General features: G+C 38.4%; 1 protein-coding gene across 2 annotated transcripts; it reads left to right on the top strand.

Moving 5' to 3' along the window:
• The first annotated feature begins 4,452 nt into the window (after positions 1-4,452).
• TM4SF19 (transmembrane 4 L six family member 19) lies at positions 4,453-14,873 on the top strand. Of its 2 annotated transcripts, XM_081953589.1 has the most exons (5): positions 4,453-4,588; positions 5,822-6,012; positions 9,480-9,557; positions 11,528-11,709; positions 12,704-14,873. In XM_081953589.1, the coding sequence occupies exons 2-5, from the start codon at positions 5,836-5,838 to the stop codon at positions 12,894-12,896; spliced, it is 630 nt and encodes a 209-aa protein (XP_081809715.1). In that variant the 5' UTR covers positions 4,453-4,588; positions 5,822-5,835; the 3' UTR covers positions 12,897-14,873. The 2 variants fall into 2 exon arrangements, with proteins under 2 accessions (XP_081809715.1, XP_081809716.1); XM_081953590.1 differs by lacking the exons at positions 4,453-4,588; positions 5,822-6,012 and adding an exon at positions 5,300-5,382.
• The last annotated feature ends 4,360 nt before the right edge of the window (positions 14,874-19,233 follow it).

Here is a 19,233-nt window from a genome sequence, read left to right as displayed (position 1 = left end):
TAAACAGCAATGATGTTTGATATAATTGACAAGCCTGCCATCTGCAAGATCATTTGAGATAAACTCTTCATTATCATTGTTTCACTTTTAAATATGTGGCATTGCTGCAGGTGTGATATTAGATGAATTCAAAAGGCATTCCAAAGTCTTAAAATGAAAATATATCTGTTTGGAGAAATTGAGATAATAATATCAATATTTAAATTTGGATGATGTGATTTGGATTCTGATAAAATTATGGTTCCTTCAAAACATTAACTTTTCAAAGTTGGATTGCTAGCTTTATATTGTTATAGCTTGAGCTATGTAAAACTGTTGTCTACCCTTTTGCCGGTGATAGAAGCCATTTCTTTTAATTATGATATAATTTTAAAATGAGTGGGGGAAGAGATTACACTTGCTGTGATGAGAATGATCAAACTCAAGGCAACCTCTGATCTATATGTTCAACTGCTGCATTTTTATAAATATGTGTAAATGTCCTTCCTAATGTAATATTTTGATCCTGAAAATAAATCAGACATTTTCACTAGTTTTTAGTCTGTTTGGTGTGTGTGGAATGGGGGAGAGGGGAGGAAGGAAGGAAAACTTTTTGGAGTGGGGAGGTTTGTTGAAAATAAAATCAAGCTATTACACAAAATCTTCTACACGTTAGATTAAGAAATAGTTATGATTTCAGCACAAAGTATTTCTTAATCAGATGCTAGTGAGTATATAATTAGTAAGTGCACGATGCCAAATAAATATTGTATGATTGTATTCACTTGGTTACTTTTAGATATAAAAACTTAAAATCTATGTAGCATAAGCACTTCACTTATGTTAATTCATAATTGTCCAGAATTAGAAAAAAAGCTATTTTGAAAGCATATAGTTCAGCTTCTGTAATTCTTGATAGGATTATATTTATAGTAGCATCTGCCCTATTAACAAAATTTAGTAAAATCCTTTTTAAAGGAGATGTAGGAGCACTTTCCATGTAAAAATTACTAATCACCCACCCAAAGTATGGTATTTTTTTTTACAAAACAGCTGTTCATAGTATGTTGAGTGTTGCTATAATAATGGCTCTTACAATACAATACAATAGCAGAGTTGGAAGGGATCCTGGAGGTCTTTTAGTCCAATCCCCTGCCTAGGCAGGAAGCCCTCTACCGTTTCAGACAAATGGCTCTCCAACATCTTCTTAAAGACTTCCAGTGTTGGGGCATTCACAACTTCTGGAGGCAAGCTGTTCCACTGATTAATTGTTCTAACTGTCAGGAAGTTTCTCCTCAGTTCTAAGTTGCTTCTCTCCTTGATTAGTTTCCACCCATTGCTTCTTGTTCTGTCCTCAGGTGCCTTGGAGAATAGCTTGACTTCCTCTTCTTTGTGGCAACCCCTGAGATATTGGAACACTGCCATCATGTCTTCCAATATCTCAGTGGTTGCCACAAAGAAGAGGGAGTCAAACTTCTCTGTCACAAACCACTAAAACCAAACTATGAAATACCTAATGTATCTTAGCCTTCTCTTTTAATCCTTTGGCACAGGTGTATTACTACAAAAGTAAAAATTGGACTCAGAAGGGTAATTTCATTGTGCCATACTTAGGGAAATGGTATATAATAAATAGGCCAATCCAAAATTGAACCTGTTACATATCATTCATCATTTTTGAAAGTTAGAGGTTTTCAGATTTTCCTATCATATAAGCTTCAAATTGATAGTGAGATTTGAAGAGTCACCATGATGAGCACTAAAACTGTAACAAAGCACTGATTCAAAGACTAATTATAATTGTCATTCTTGTGCAATATTTACAAGATTTATCACGTCAGCAGACTGTGTGAAGAACACCAACTAGTTACCACCCACTACTTTTCCAGAAACTATTTATATAATTTTCTGGTCATATCAAATCTATTGCTCATATTTTAAGTAGCTTCCACATTCCCAGCCACTGGGAATTATTGTCACTGAAGTCTTTCACTGAGGACTCTTGGAAGAACAATGACCATGGATGGGGCAGAATGGACTAAAGTTTTTTTGTTTGTGTACAAAAATGGAAGCTATAAATTTATTAAATAAAAACAGGAGTTATATCAGATTAACATATAATTAGTAAGAAATATGTAATTGGTTTTACTACATGTAAGAAAGTCCTTAAATATACTCTTAATACAAATCTTGCTTGTGAAGTCTATTTTAATAATAGATTGCATAAGTAACAATGACATTAACCAAGAAAAGCAGGGTATAAATTGAAACAAATGTACACATAGTTATATATTTCAAATGAATATACATATGTAAATATATAAGTAACTATTTATAACATATATAAATTTTAGCCCATATTAAAGCAATATGAAAACTTCAGTTGTGTTTTTAATTATGCAAATGCTTGAATAATTTTTGCTTTTAATTTAAATTGGAAATTACTTAAATCTATTATGACAATCTATAACCTAATTATACACAATCTTGTATAGTTAGGTCATCCATACATGAGTGGCAAAAATCTAGATGGCCATAAAGTGGCAATAAAGAAAAAACTTTTCTATTTATTTTTACTACCATTTAGCGGTCTTCCTCCAATGAGCCAGTTTGGTACAGCGGTTAAGGAATCAAATTAGAACCTGGAGAAATTGGACTTCTATATCCATCTTGAACATAAAGCCAGCTGGGTGGCCTTGGGCCACTCTCAGTCTGAAGAAGCAGGGAATGGCAAATCACTTTGGTTGGATAGTTCTCCAGCTTTTTACAGCCCAAATATAAAATGTCTTTTTCACTCAGTTGAAGTTGTTTTGCCTATGTCAATGACTCTTAAACTGTTTGACTCAATTTCCCCCCTTTTCTAATCTTAAATAAAGTCATTATTCCTACAAACAACAGACTTTTTCACACAAGGCTCTTGAGAGCAATGGTCTGAAACATGACTCACAGCCAACCAATTCCAAATGGCTCCGTTACCCCCAGGAGATACCCAATTACCTCGTTGGGGGAATTACCCCCAGTTTAAGAACTGCTGCAGTGCAGTGGTTAAATAATACAGTATATTGTCGTTTGTGGTTACAGTTAAATAGTGCACACTGAACAGTACAATATGTTTTATATTGCACAGGTGGCATGCAGAGCCCTCTCTGCAGGCACCCAAGCCATTGCGCCAGCTCAGCTGCACCGCGCATGCAGTTTCCTGCTGGCCAGCTGATTTTTGCATCTTTGTAGTGTATCTGTGGGGGCAGGGGCGCATATGGAAGACATGCACGCACGCATGCGTGGGGGGGTGCAGCATCCCCCATGACCTGATTTTTGTCCCTGGAGGCTGCAGGGAGACCTACTAGGCCCAAAACAGGGCACGGGGGGGTCACGTGAGCATGTGCAGGGTGCAGGCTGTGTGGGGGGTGGGGGGGTCACACGGTCATTGCTTATATGTTGCCATTTTATTTTCAAGGAAACAGCTGATCTGAGTCAACCTTGGGTAAAGCAATGAAATAAAGCACTAGACAATTGCAACATTTTCCAATTTTATTAACATCAAGCTTCCTCTTCCTGATGTTGAAATACATACACTGTGTGTGAGAATGGGTGGGTCGAAACTTTTGCAGGAACATCAGCTATATTAAGATCTTTGGTGTGGGTACAAACATGTGCATAGATCCAGATGCATAATTTTGGGGCTAAAAAGCATCCCCACAACTGAAACAAAGGATACCTTTAAAGATAGGACTATCCTCCGTAAGGTGAAAAACAATCCTCTTTCATTAGCTACAATTTTATTTTTCAAATTCATATTGGGAGGTAGCTTATAATTAGTATTATATAAATCCAGAAAATTGCATAAAATATTCCATGGATTAGTTAAATTGGTTGTAAAAGGACAGTTTCTGAGTCAGGCTATTGATAGGTCTGAAGAGTGGAGTCAAGTGTAGGAGAGATTCCAAGTCTGCTCTACTATTTCTCATGATAAATTATTAATAAAAATAAAGAATTCACAGTGAATTCTTTTTATACCTTTTAGCCCAGGAATAATCTCTAATTAGTTCGTATAATCTTACTCCCAGGTACAATACACAAAATTGTAAGCGTTGCTTTTGTGAGAAAGCCACTGTCATGATCAGTTAGGCCTCCCTCAATAAAAGCTGATAGTCTTAAGTATTATCATATGGTATCAGACTCTTTATAACTTAATTGCAACAGAATGATATAATCAGCAATTATATTTTTAAGTATATGGTGTGTTGTAAGAGTGTTGGATATGAGTTCCCTATGCATATGCCAATTCCTCACACAATCTTTAAACTTTATTACTCATTTCCGACAAATGATTTTTTTCTTCTAAAATTACATTAAGTTTCCATAATGGGGAGATACAGCATGTGATTGATGTGTAAAAATTGGGAAGTTCAAACCTAACCATCTAGGGATAAAGAAAAACAGGGCACTGATGCTTTCCTGTACTCTGAAGGCTATAAATAGTCATCAATTTTTGATGCCTTGTCTAGAAAAACTTCTATCATCTCTAGTAATACTGGCAGCAACCATTGGTGGGAAGAAGCTCTAAGTAGCCCTACAGCTCCTTTCATCTGCATTCAGTTTATCAAAAGTAAGTAGAAAAACTTCTGAAGAAGGAATTTTCAAAGTTCTGATTAATTTGTTTGGGGGGAGAAGAAATAAAAAACTTCTACACAGAAATCCTAAACTGTGGTTTGCTTTGTCATTTCCCTTCCTAAAGGGGTTCAAGACTTTTCTAGGTGAATTTAAAATACTGTAATTTTGTGCTACATTGCTATGCAAGAACCAGACTTTATTCCCAAGCACTGCACTTTGACAGAGGAGCACATTGCTATTGGGAGTATTGAAATATTATTTTTATCCCTTTAAATAATATTTAAAGTAGCATAAGAGACTGGTAACAAGCTAAGGAGTTGTAGTAAGCAATGCCATTCTATAAAGAAAGAACTTGCTGGTCCATTTCAAGGTTACTGAGCAAAATCAAAGAAACTGTTTACAATAAAGACCAAAGGCTTACATATTATGGTTAGTTATAAATGCTGCTTCTATGGATGTTGTGACTAACCATCAATATTTTCCTACAAGTTGTGATGGAGAATATCTGCCCCAGTGAGCTTTTATACATGAGAACCACATGAGGTGTCCATTGTGAGAGAATGTGAACAGGAGGACAGGAATATGTATGTTGTCCCAAAAGTGCTTTTTCAACTGGACTTTGTTTTTCCTTGAAGACATTTCACTTCTCATCCAAGAGGCTTCTTCAGTTATGGTGGAGGATGGAAGAATTTATATTCCTTGCAGTCATTTGGTTGTTAGCACTCATTCTAAGAATTGTTGAGGCTACTTGGAGGTTTATCTATGCCCTCAGGTTTAAAGTGTGCAAATGTATGTGAAGCCTTCTTGGAACTGCTGAAAGGACTGTGTTGTAAACAGGAGATAGGTGGTAAAGATATGACACCGCCTATCTCCTGTTTACAACACAGTCCTTTCAGTTGATATTTTCAATGTACAAATGATCTGCTGCTGACAATGCTAAGCAAGCTTCAAAGGAACTTAGACAAGGTACTCTGTATAGAAGCAAAAAGTTGCTTCCTTCTGGTATAAACCAGTGCAAGCAGAACATGTTAGGAAGCTTGAGTACTGCCAGTAACTAGCCCCGTAACGGTTTGGTAGGTTCAGTTTAGATCAGAAATGTATCATAGACTAACAGCATCTTGAATTATCACTGTCTTTACTCTCAGCATACTTACTACTTCAGGATTCAACCTCTTGAGGACAAGGAAGGATGTTATTTTTTTTCCCCTCTATTTCATTTTTTCCCCAGGACTCTCTTCTGCAATGTGTGTGGGGACTTGTACTCGGATCCTGGGCCCATGCCTCCTTATCTTGGGCTTTCTTTCCATTACTGCTAATATTCTCCTACTCTTTCCCAATTGGGAATGGTGTTATCTAAGCCTGGGCCAAATATCCAAGAGGGCAATGCTAATGCCAGGGGTATGGGGAGGAGGCGTGCTGGTAAGTAGACAATTTTTAAAATATATCCTGCCCAAGAATCTGTGGGAAATAATGGATGCATATTGTGTATATGCATGCATATGTATATTTTATTGTTTTCTTAATAACCTTTTTGTTGGATGGTATATTTGGCTAGAACAGGAAACCAGAATTTACACATTTGCTGATATAAGCTGAATTCAGACTTTATGTTAAGCCATGGTTTGTTGGTTTGTTGGTTTGTTTGTCTTTTGGTCCCTTTGAGTCCGCATTGGTTCTGGTGACTGGCTGGATAGGTCCCTGCAACTTTCTTGGTAATGTTTCAGAAATGGTTTACCCATGACTTCTTCCTAGGTTTGTGTTAGCCTCCCAGGATGACAAGATGAGGTAACACAACCTTGCAAGCCTGAAAGTACAAGTCTCCATTGTCTCTTTTTGTTGCCTGATTACTTAGAGCAGATCCTTTCTAAATTTCTTTCTCTGCCTGTTATTCAGTTGTGGGTTCCTCCCAGGGGTGAAATTCAATTTTTTTTTACTACCGGTTCTGTGGGCATGGCTTGGTGGGCGTGGCAGGGGAAGGAAACTGCAAAATCTCTATTCCCACCCCACTCTGGGGCCAGCCAGAGGTGGTATTTGCTGGTTTTCTGAACTACTCAAAATTTCTGTCAGAACCTGCTGAATTTCACCCCTGGTTCTTCCCCCTTTTCTTTGATCATTTCCTAGGCAGCATCTCTTCCTTTTCCATTTTCCAAGGCCTCACATTCCATATCAAAGAGAGAGAATGGGACTGGCCCAAGAACACCCAATTGTCTTGCACCTAAAGTAGGCTTGTAGTTCATAGTCTCCCAATTTTCAGCCTGGTGCCTTAATCACCACACCGAATGAACTCTCATAGTTTGTTTAAATATGATTTAAACATGTTTAACCATGGTTTTATTAACCAAACCATAATTGTCTCAGCTCAACATACTAAGAATCCATAGTTTATAATGACATAACACATTAAATCGAAACCAAATTAAACTATGGTTTAGTGCAATGTATACACTCATTAAATATGAATCATTGATTGCTATGGTATCGGATAACCATCTATCCAACAATTGCTTCATAATCTGTAAAGAAGAAAAATTAATTAACCTATTGCAATCTATGCTACTGTAGTCTACTTCCCATAGTCAGGAAATGTTTCTGTGTATTTAGTTGAAAGTTTGCCTTTTCAAACTATCAGTTAACTTTCTACTCTTTGAGCCGTAGCAAAAAAAGGTGTATTCAACTTACTATATTGATTCACATTCATCCTTTCAATCCACAAATCCTGGAACTAGCTCATGTTTATTCACACATTTTAAGGAATACTATATTAAGGACCCATAATTTCCTATGAGGGCTTGAGTGTCAATCTTAAATTGCCATTACTTCCACACAGCTTAGTGAAGTGAAACAATTTTGGTATATTAAAATTAGTTCTGCTCATCCTTGGAAGTCAGCCAGTTTCCCTCAAGGTGAGAAATATTCTGGAAATATTGGAACTGTAACTCCAAAAATTCTCCAGGCTTTGGAACACACACCTATTTTATAAATTCTATATCAGAAATAGTTTGCGCTGGATTAAGCCAGCCTTATCTTTACATTTTGCAAAAATAAAAAAACTGGGCAACTGCATAATGTCTGCAAACAGTTTGAGTTTGCTGCCATCGGATAGCCATCTGGATTTTTGCAGCTCAAGGCTGGGAAGGCCTACATTAGATACTAGTGACTCATAATTGTGAATCCTCTTATAGCCATGTTGTCTTCCTTTTTTATTTTTTTCAAAATGTGAAGTTTCTTCAATTTCTGTGAAAAATGTAAACATTTCTATCATAGCTTAGAAATGGACAACGGTTAAGGTTTTTCTTAAAAAGCCTGCTCTAACCAAGCATGTTAAGTATGACCACTCTGTCATCATAGGGCTATGCACCTCTGTCTTAAGGGAAAATAAGAAGATCTAAGAGGTAGTAAAGTTTTTGGACTAAGACTGGGGAGACTCATATTCAGTCCTGGATGCTCATGCATTACTTTTAAGCTACTTACAATCTTCTAGCTTCTCCTACTCAATATAATAAAATACAATAGCAGAGTTAGAAGTGACCTTGGAGGTCTTCTAGTCCAATCCCCTGCCTAGACAGGAAACCCTATACCATTTCAAACAAATGGCTATCCAACATCTTCTTAAACACTTCCAGTGTTGGGGCATTCACAACTTCTGGAGGCAAGCTATTCCATTGATTAATTGTTCTAACTGTCAGGAAATTTCTCCTCAGTTCTAAGTTGCTTCTCTCCTTGATTAGTTTCCACCCATTGCTTCCTGTTCTACCTTCAGGTGCCTTGGAGAATAGTTTGACTCCCTCTTCTTTGTGGCAACCCCTGAGATATTGGAATACTGCTATCATGTCTCCCCTAGTCCTTCTTTTCATTAAACTAGACATACCCAGTACCTGCAACCGTTCTTCATATGTTTTAGTCTCCAGTCCCCTAATCATCTTTGTTGCTCTTCTCTGCACTCTTTCTAGAGTCTCCACATCTTTTCTACATTGTGGCGACCAAAACTGAATGCAGTATTCCAAGTGTGGCCTTACCAAGGCATTATAAAGTGGTATTAACACTTCAGGTGATCTTGATTCTATCTCTCTGTTTATGTAGCCTAGAAATGTGTTGGCTTTTTTGGCAGCTGCTGCACACTGTTGGCTCATATTTAAATGGTTGTCCATTAGGACTCCAAGATCCCTCTCACAGTTACTACTATTGAGCAAGGTACCACCTATAATGTACCTGTGCATTTCATTTTTCCTGCCTAAATGTAGAACCTTACTCTTGAATTTCATTTTATTAGATAGTGCCCAATATTTAAGTTTGTCAAGATCCTTCTGAAGCTTAAGCCTATTTTCTGGAGTGTTGGCTATTCCTGCCAGCTTGGTGTCATCTGCAAATTTGATGAGTTCCCCATTTATCCCCTCATCCAAATCATTGATGAAGATGTTGAAGAGTACTGGGCCTAAAACAGAGCCTTGGGGTACTCCGCTGCATACCTCCCTCCTTGTAGATGCAATTCCATTGAGGACTACACGTTGAGTGTGGTCAGTCAGCCAGTTACGAATCCATCTGGCGGTGATGCTGTCTAACCCACATTCTTCTACTTTATCTAGTAGTAGGTTACTCACAGGGTTCTTTCTACTGAGATTAAAGTAGGAGAGGGTCAACTCCAGGAAAAGGAAAAGGAACAAATGAATGATTAACATAAGAGGATCTCACATAATAATAATAATAATAATAATAATAATAATAATAATAATAATAATAATAATAATAATAGAGAAAGATGCCAAACCCAGCCTAAACATTTAGGTGACTGTGTGACAACCCTTAATAATAATATCTCAAAACAATATTTTTTATAAACTCTGTAGGACACTAGAGAATACTGTTCAATTCAAACTATGTTCTTGTAGGTTTTTCCTGCTGCAATTCAGATCACAGGTATTGGATGGAGGTGGAAGTACTTCAGCAGCTCAGGAACTTGCTGTAAGGTAAGAGAGATGTAGTTGATGACTCTTTCTGTGGACAAAAACTTTCCAGTTTTAATTAGTAGATCTTGGGGGAAATTCTCACTCTACGTCAGAAATGATTCCCATAGTTGAAAAAAGCAATAGAGGACTTAAATAGTTACACCCTCAGAGAAAAGAAGCATCTTAAGAATAATATTGTCTGTTTTGTTTTCATTAGCCTTGTTCTAGATTCATAGTTGCAGTAGAAAAATAAAATATGATACTGTGAAGCTATATCCTGCAGTAAATATATAAGCCAGATTTTATGCATTTATATTTTGCATGTACCCTAAGCAGTGACGTGCGGTGAGGTTTATGGCTGGTGAGGCTGGTGACATCATCAGGAAGCCGGGGAATGGGACCATGTGTACAGGAGGCTGAGGCAGCCTCAGCCTCCTACACACGTGGTCCCATTCCCCGCCTTCCTGAGTCAACATGAAGGGGACCATGGAGCGTGCTCCACGGTCCCACGGCTCGCGCGCTCCGGTCCCCTTCATGTTGACTCAGGAAGGCAGGAAATCGGACCACGTGTGCCTTTTCCCTTTCCCCCTTTTTTTTCATGATGAGAGCGGTGAGGCTCTGCCTCCCCTGCCTCCCCTGACCGCACGTCCCTGACCCTAAGTCATCAAGGATGGTAAATATAAGAGATTGCCTCATTTTAGCTTCATAACGCATCTGTGAGAGTGATTAGGCTGAGAGAGAACAATTGCCTGAACTTCATGGATATCCATTACACCTGAGTGAAAATTAGACTCTGGTCTTTCTGGGCCAACTTTTCCTTCCCTACATAAAGTCCTTAGTTTTCAATTGGAAGTTGTTTGTGTTGTTCCTTCGTTTTTGTTTTTTAAAAATCAAGAGGTTATTCTAGAAAATAAAAAGAATCCTGAACAAAACTCCACAAGGACACATTCTCTAACATTGGGTTGTTTGTTCCAATTACCTCAATTGCTGTGGTTATATCACTAGTAAAGGAATGAGGATGATATTATCTGTTCAATCAAGTCTGACTCCACATCTTCCAACCTTACACTATTCCTTTGAGTTTTTCTATGCTTTGGCTGGTGTCAGTTTTGATAGTGTCTAGCCACAATGTTCTTTGGCGGCCAGTTATCCTATTACTGCTAACTCTTCCAAACATAATTGCTTTCTTCATTGAATTCCCCCACATGACATGGACAAAGTAAGTGAGATGCACTAGTAAAGGAAGGCAGAATCCCAATCTCTATCAGTGCTCTCTTTTTTTCAGCACTAAAGAAGACATGATATAGGAGCTTTGACTTAAATCCTAAATTAGGAGTGAACATTTCCATCATGACAAAGCTGAGAGGGCACGCCTATAACCCACATAAAGTCATCCCCTCTCCATCCCATCATTTTCCATAAAAATCTGTTTCTGGTTACTGTTCTCTTCTGTCTTACTGCCTTAATTTCAGCAGTATAAATAAAGGGAGGATATCATTTTTATTTGCCTTTGTAAAGAACTGAACACTGAAATCCATAAAACTGTAAAATCATAGAACTGAAAGAGGCCACCTTTGTGTTCAGGTCCAGTCAGGAGCATCCCCATAGGTGGCTGTCTACTCTCTCCTTAAGTATATACAAGGGAGAAGCCTGATGCTATCCTCAGCAATTGCTTCCACTGCTAACAGTCTCCTGTTGTCAAGGAAGGTTTTTTTAAAAACTTTGAATCTAAACCATCTATAACTGTTTCCTACATTCCTACTCTTATTCAAATCTAAATCTACACATTATGTTCTCTCTCCATTCTGCTCCCCTGTCAGGAGCAGTGGAAGCGGAGAAAAAAATGGCACCTGAAATGTAACAGATGTCATATTTATTTTTTTCTTGACATGCTGTAGAGCCAGTCTCCATCTTACCGCTTCACAGCTCTGAAGGTAATAGATGTTGTCTTGTATATTTGAAATTAATTTCTGTGCCTCTTTTGCCTACAGATGTTTCTTTCCATTCTGCTATCAGGATTGGCCCTCTTAGGATCAGCAACTTGTTTTATTTTGTCTGGTTCAGGCTTGACGGAGGGACCTCTCTGTCTCTATAATTCCACCCTCAATCACAACAAGGTGCAACAGTGGGGCTACCCGTTTCTTGAAATGGACTACCCTGTCTTCAACCACGGGTAAGGTGACTGAAGTTCACGGGCCAGCTTAAAATATTGCTTAGCTCATAATTGTTTTAGATGCAGCTTTGCTTAAATAATTCAAACTTGCAGATAGCCTTTAGGTAGATTCAGGAAACCATTCCTTGCAAAAGTTTGCTTTGTGGGGGTGACACTTTGTGTATAATTGCCTGAAGACAGAATATACGAACTCAGGTTCTCAGACAAATTCCTCTACAGGTAGATTTTCACATTAGAAATGGCTCATGTGTTTTTTATTAAAAATGAGTGACAAGTACTTAAATAGAAGATCTGCATGGGACAGCTGACTTCAATCCAGCACTATCCTGAGGTTTTAGAATTGAGTATTCCCCAGATTTTAGCCATACTGGTAGCATACTTGAAGTGGTAGTCTTGATATAGCTGAAGGGTACAAGTGGGGAGAAGGATGAGGTGGAGGGTCAGTTGAATTGGAATATGGAAAACGGAAAAAGTTTTAAAGAACATTTAAAAGAATCCAAAATAAAGGCAGTAAATCAGTGCTATTATTATATTTGGTTCAAATGTATTGTCCCAAACTTACTAAATCAGTGCAGAGAGATATCTATGAGGCAATGCAATTAGGAAGGAACCAGGGTGAAATTCAGCAGATTCTGACAGGTTCTGGAGAACCAGTAGCAGAAATTTTGAGTAGTTCAGACAGCCAGCAAATACCATTTCTGGCTGTGGGATGGGAATGGAGATTTTGCAATATCCTTCACCTGCCACGCTCACCAAGCCATGCCCACAGAACCGGTAGTAAAAAAAATGAATTTCACCACTGGAAGAAACAGATTAATTGACAATAGAAATAGTCAAAGTGCTGGATATTTAGTAGGCTAATAAAGTTTTAGTTAATATTTTAGAACTGTATACAGAAAAAAATACTATTAATTAAGGACTCTTCCCCTCCCCTCGTAACTCTGCTTTAGAAAAAAAAAATTCTACAACTTACTTAAAATCTGCTTCTTTTAAGGGTTCAGAATTACCTGTATGATCCTTCCCTTTGGAATTCAGTTTGCATCAAGCCACAGAATATTGTTGGCTGGAATGTGTATTTCTTCTCTTCCCTCCTAGTCATCAGCATGGTTGAAATGTTCCTGGCTGCTCTCCAAATTATCAATGGCTGTTTTGGATGTGTCTGTGGCTTATGTGAACAGAAGAAATAGGCAACTTTCGGAAGTGTTTTTAACCCTCAGTTCATTTGTACAGATCAGATTACAAAGATATGTGATAACTTGATTTACAACTGTATCTTTTGTCACTTCAGCCTGCATAGCTGGTTCTTGCATTGTCACGTAAGAACAGAGAAGATGTTGACGCCCCCCCTCCCCCCCAATAGTGATCTCCCATTACCAACCCTCCAGGGCATCACAGGAGAACTAATAGAACTAATCTGTAGCAGTCACTATCAAGCCATAGAGACTGAAAGTGCTATCACTATAGACATTCTCACAGAGCTAGAGAGCTAGGAAGCTGACTTCGATATAATAATCATAATGAGTTTATAATTAGTATAATATGGTACTGTGATGTATTTTTATGCACATATTTATTTGTGTTACTGTTTACAAGAAACCCTTAACTGTTATGCTAAATGTTTTTAATTCTAAGAATCCTCTTGTTTATGTGAGTGAATGAGACATAAGCCAGAAATTACAGTGATTTTTCTGAGATAAGTGAGGTACAGTACAGACAGGAGGCTCGAATGGAAAATGCTTGCTCCAAATTCTGATTAAGGCAGATCCCTTGATTTTAAGGTCTACTTTCTACCTCATAAGTGGTCCCCAACCTCTAGAAGGCCAAAGACTGGGGAACAACTTTGGCCTGAATTCGTGGCATTTTTGCCCAAACTAGCAAATGAAAAGTGGTGACCAAGACCATTAATCTGAGAAAGGATAGAAATTTCACTTCTTAAAACAGGAATGGGCAACACAGAATCCTTTAGCTATTTCAATAATTAGAACCCAAGCTGGAATAGCTAATGTCAGACATTGGGAGGAACTTAGTCCAAAATATCTTATATTACCAAACACAGCAAAATATTTCCCAAAGAAACCAGGTCAGTATGGTACAACATGTGAAACTTTCATGCCTGATATTTGAATAGCACCTTCATGTATATATATGTGCATGCTTGGGATATGGGAAACTAAGCAGTACATCTGTCAATACTCTGATGAAGCAGAGGGCTAAATAGTCCTAGGCGCCATTTCCTTTCTAATCCTTTATCTCTCTTCACCCCATCCACCCCATAGCAAACTTAGAAACCACTGGAAAGCACAAATAATCAAAACTGGCAAGACAGGCTACCATGTTTTTCTTTCATTTGAATGCTTAAAAATACAGCTGAAAGAGTCCTTCAGATGGTGGCTTGGCAGCACATTCTCCCAAATCCTTCAGTATTTTATGTATTTTAAATGCTACTCTTCCAACATTGGAAGGAGCGTATTTTTGTCAGAAAAAGCAGCACTGAAAGCGTTACCTTTTTGTAGTTGTGTGTGGTGTCCCAACACACACACAAAAAGGGCTGGCTTGCATCATGATATCATAACACTGCTTTCATCATTTTGCCCCAATCTCTCTTGCTGTGCCAGCTATCCCTTCAGGCTATTGAAATTGTACAGAGGTTATCAGATACTGTAACTATATTCATAGCCTTCTAAAATACTTACTGCACTGCAGTAGCTGAAAAGAAATGCTGCTAGGGAGCAAGGATGACCTACACCAGTTAATTTTAACCTTGGCAGCTTTAGATACTGTATAGAGACAACTCCCAGAATTCCCTAGCCAGCATTGTTCTCTGTCCTGCCAAGGATGATAAATATTGGCCTACATTATGTGATCTTGGGCTTCAGCCACTCAGAGTCATGTATGGGTGGCTGTCTGGATACATAAATCTAACAAACCATCCTTCCCCTAGAAGAGTAGATTGAAAAGAATGTTATTATTTTCAAGAGAGAACACTACTTTGAGCTGCACAATCTTCCTCCACGTTTTTCGAACGGCATCAAAAGTGGTATCCACATTATGAATAGATTTTGTTTTTATTGTCTCCATAATAGCTCCTCTTATTAATGGAAACTGCTGAAAATCTATGTGTTTAAATAATTTCAAATAAAGATAGTTTATTTTTGCAACATTTCTTCAGAAATAATTTCCCCCATAACTAAGTATGTGACTCAAACTTTTCCAAGTGCATGTACATTTTTCAACTTCAGTGCTCCTCACTCATTCTTCATATTTGAGAAGCCGGAAACCATTATTTATCCAGAGTAGATAATTGTTAAATGGCAACTTTTCTTTTCTTTTTAAAACATCCTTGTTAATTGTGATATAAGCCTTTCAAGGAGAAAGGGCTGACAACGTCACTTTAGGCAGAGAAATGTGTCGAGGAAAGCAATAGCAAGGCCAATAGCAAGTTATTTATTTCTCTTTGAGAGAAATAACTGTACTCAGACCCTGAACAGAAGAAAAGCTGGAAATACACATCTATATATACCTTGTACAGGTAAAGCACATACAGGTGGGGGGATGGTAGGGTTTAACCAGGCTTGGGCAGGGCACCTTCCTGTTGCAGTCACTCTAGAACCTTGCATCCACTGTACTCATTCCTATATAGGCCGTTTGCTCTAATTCTCCTCCTTGAAATAGCCATACAGCAGAAGGTGCAGCCTAAAGCACATACTTGCCTTCCATTCTTGAAGTGGGAGAATATGATGTGGTAGTGGATAGGATTGCACCTCTTTCTTTGGCTCCAAATGACTTGGAAAGAAATGATGAGAAAGGAGCATCAGTCCTCTTCCTTCCCCCAAGCCACCTAATCTCAGAGTCCTGCTCCACCCCAGTTCTGATCACCCAAACAGCAACCCTATGGCAGTCCTGCAAAAATCACTCAGGTTTGGGATTTCATGAGCTGGATCTATAGCAACCACCATCTCAAAATGGCATGCAAGGGCTGAAAGAGAAAGCCATATATATGGCTTTCATACAACATACGCCCAAAGAAAAGACCAGTTGTGCCAAAGGGAAACCTCATCTTTCTGGCCATGGTGATCCAGAGTCCTCCAGTCAGAGGGAAGGGTGGAGCATTGTAGTCAGAGGGCCAAATGGAGCCCAGTAGATCAGCCACCTCCAAAATTTGTTCTTTGATGCATGCTAAAAAGTTCAGGTGGAGTTGTCCTGTATTTCAGAGGAGGGGGAAAAAGCAGCTTTCCAGATGGCACATCTTGACTAGGTTCAACTGCCCCATAAGACTGTAAATGAGAGGAGGACTCTGCTGTGAAGATATGTGCTGCCGCAACATTAATGAGTATCTGTGAGCTGAGCAAGTGGCTCACAAATGTTGACCTGCAAGGGATGTGACTGCTATTGAATAGAATGAGCATGGCAAAAAATGGGGGAGGGGAGGTTTGCACAAAATAAATTCATGTAAACATTTTCTCATCATATTACCCCATTATTTGCTTAATCATCATTAATTTAATAAGAGATAACTGGACTCTCACAAATGACCTACTAATAATAAATCTTAAAGTAATGTATAAATCTAATCATACATTGCAATAACATGCTCCACCACACCCACCCATCAATAATCCTGGAGATAACCTGATGAAACTGACTAGGAGTTTTTTAGGAGAGGATATGGAGGTTTTAAAAGAGGTCAGGTGTCTGCCAGGTGCTACTGCCAGCAGAGACAAGAGGCGTATTCTTAAGATAGTCAAGAATGCAGGTAAGGACTGTGACGTTGATGCTATTATACATCTTGGCACTAATGATCTATCCCAGAAAGATGTACTTTCTGTGCAGAATGATTTCCAGAACTTGGGGTATGAACTTAATAGTATAGGTTGTAGGCTTATCTTTTCAGAGGTTTTACCTGTATATAAGGAACAAAAAGGGAAGGACCAGCGTGTAGCAGAGTTTAATGTTTGGCTAAAGGAGTGGTGTAAAAGGGAAGGCTTTGGTTTTATTAGTCATGATGCCTGTAGCTGGTCCAATGAAAAACTGTACAAAAGAGATGGGTTGCACCCATCCAAGAAAGGGACTGAGTTACTTGGCATTAAATTCACAGATTTTCTTGATAAACATTTAAACTGAAGAACGGGGACAGAGAATTAATAGATACAGAACATCTCTGTCCCCAGCAAACTAAAATTCATAGGGTTATAAATGCATGTAACATAGATTTGTGTGTGGGTAAGATTATCACTCCTGCTGTCAAGCAAAACCAAGCATGTAATAGTGATTGCCATACCACGTGCATGAATCACACAAATGGCAAGAAAATAGGGGCAGTCAGGCATAACATAGGTTATGTAGACAGTAAACACAAGGTCAATCAAAATGGACTCAAATGTCTATACACCAATGCACAGAGTATGAGGAATAAACAGGGAGAATTAGAAATCCAAGTAAAAGAGGGCAGATATGATATTATTGCCATTACAGAAACTTGGTGGGATGAAACTGACAAATGGAACATACAGCTAGAAGGATTTAAATTATTTAAAAAAATAGACCAAATAAAAGAGGAGGTGGAGTTGCACTATATATAAGAAATAATTACCTCTCTACAGAAATAGAGCACAACAATGATGAGAACTATCTTGAATGCATTTGGGTCAATATTAAAGGTTGTGGGGGAAATGACATTGCCATAGGTCTATACTACAGGCCACCCAACCAAGCAGAGGAAGTAGATGAACTTTTTGCTAGTCAGCTAACTAAGGTATGTAGGAAGCACACCACAATAGTAATGGGAGATTTTAACTACCCTGACATCAACTGGGAAACAAACTCTGCACCAAGTGGAAGATCCAACAGGTTCCTAACAAACCTAGCAGACAACTTTGTTTTCCAAAAAGTAGAGAAGGGAACAAGGGGATCAGCCATATTGGACTTAATTCTCACTAACAGAGAGGAAATGATAGAAGGTGTTGAAGCCATAGGAACCCTGGGGGCAAGTGACCAAGCAATATTGGAATTCAACATTATGCAAACACAAGTAGTAGAACAAAGTCAAATTAGAGTCTTGGACTTTAAGAAAGCTAATTTCAATAAACTTAGAGAGAGCTTGGGAAAAATTCCATGGATGAGAATCCTCAAGGGGAGAACAACTCAAGAAGCTTGGGAAATTTTGAAAAATGAGATTACAAAAGCCCAGTCTAGCACAATACCAATGAAGAAGAAAAATAACAGCTCCCAAAAGAAACCAGCATGGCTGCATAAAGAACTATCTGACAAACTGAAAGACAAAAAAGTTAAGTATAAAAAGTGGAAGGAGGGGGACATAACTAAGGCAGAATATCAGCAAATAGCCCGAGCCTGTAAAGATGAAGTGAGGAAAGCTAAGGCTCACAATGAAGAAAGGCTTGCCACAAAAGTAAAAATTAACAAAAAAAGCTTCTTCCAACATGTTAAAAACAAGAAAAAAGTTAAGGAAACAATTGGTCCATTGCTAGGAGAAAGTGGCAAGAAGGTGACAAGCAACAGGGAGAAAGCAGAACTATTTAACTCATGTTTTGCATCTGTCTTTACACAAAGGGATAAAACAGTCCAACCTATCAAAAGCAGCACCACAAAAATCAGATTAGGAACACAAATTGAAATAGGGAAGAAAATGGTAAGTGAGCACCTGTCTACCCTAGACGAGTTCAAATCACCAGGACTGGATGGATTACACCCCAGGGTTCTGAAGGAACTAGCAGACGAGATCTCAGAACCACTGAATTATATCTTTCAGAGATCCTGGAACACCGGGGAACTACCAGAGGACTGGAAAAGAGCTGATGTGGTTCCCATCTTCAAAAAAGGGAAAAAATTAGATCCAGGAAACTACAGACCTATCAGCCTAACCTCAATACCAGGAAAGATTCTGGAAAAAATAATCAAGCAACGAATTTGCGAATACCTAGAAGCAAACAAAGTAATAGCCAAAAGCCAACATGGATTTGTCAAAAACAGATCATGCCAGACTAATCTTATTGCATTCTTTGATAATGTGACAAAATTAGTGGACCAGAGGAATGCCGCTGATATAGTTTACTTGGACTTCAGTAAGGCTTTTGATAAGGTAGACCATAACCTACTACTAGATAAAGTAGAAGAATGTGGGTTAGACAGCATCACCACCAGATGGATTCGTAACTGGCTGACCAACCGCACTCAACGTGTAGTTCTCAATGGAACTGCATCTACATGGAGGGAAGTATGCAGTGGAGTACTCCAAGGCTCTGTTTTAGGCCCTCTTCAACATCTTCATCAATGATTTGGATGAGGGAATAAATGGGGAACTCATCAAATTTGCAGATGATACCAAGCTGGCAGGAATAGCCAACACTCCAGAAGATAGGCTTAAGATACAGAAGGATCTTGAAAAACTTGAACATTGGGCACTATCTAATAAAATGAAATTCAATGGTGAAAAGAGTAAGGTTCTACATTTAGGCAACAAAAATGGAATGCACAGGTACAGTATAGGTGATACCTTGCTCAGTAGTA

The sequence above is a fragment of the Natrix helvetica genome, assembly GCF_964273705.1.
Source record: "Natrix helvetica genome assembly, chromosome: 5".
Taxonomy (NCBI): Eukaryota; Metazoa; Chordata; class Lepidosauria; order Squamata; family Natricidae; genus Natrix; species Natrix helvetica.
The sequence above is the reverse complement of the archived record's forward strand: the minus strand, read 5'-3'. Positions and strand labels throughout refer to the sequence as shown.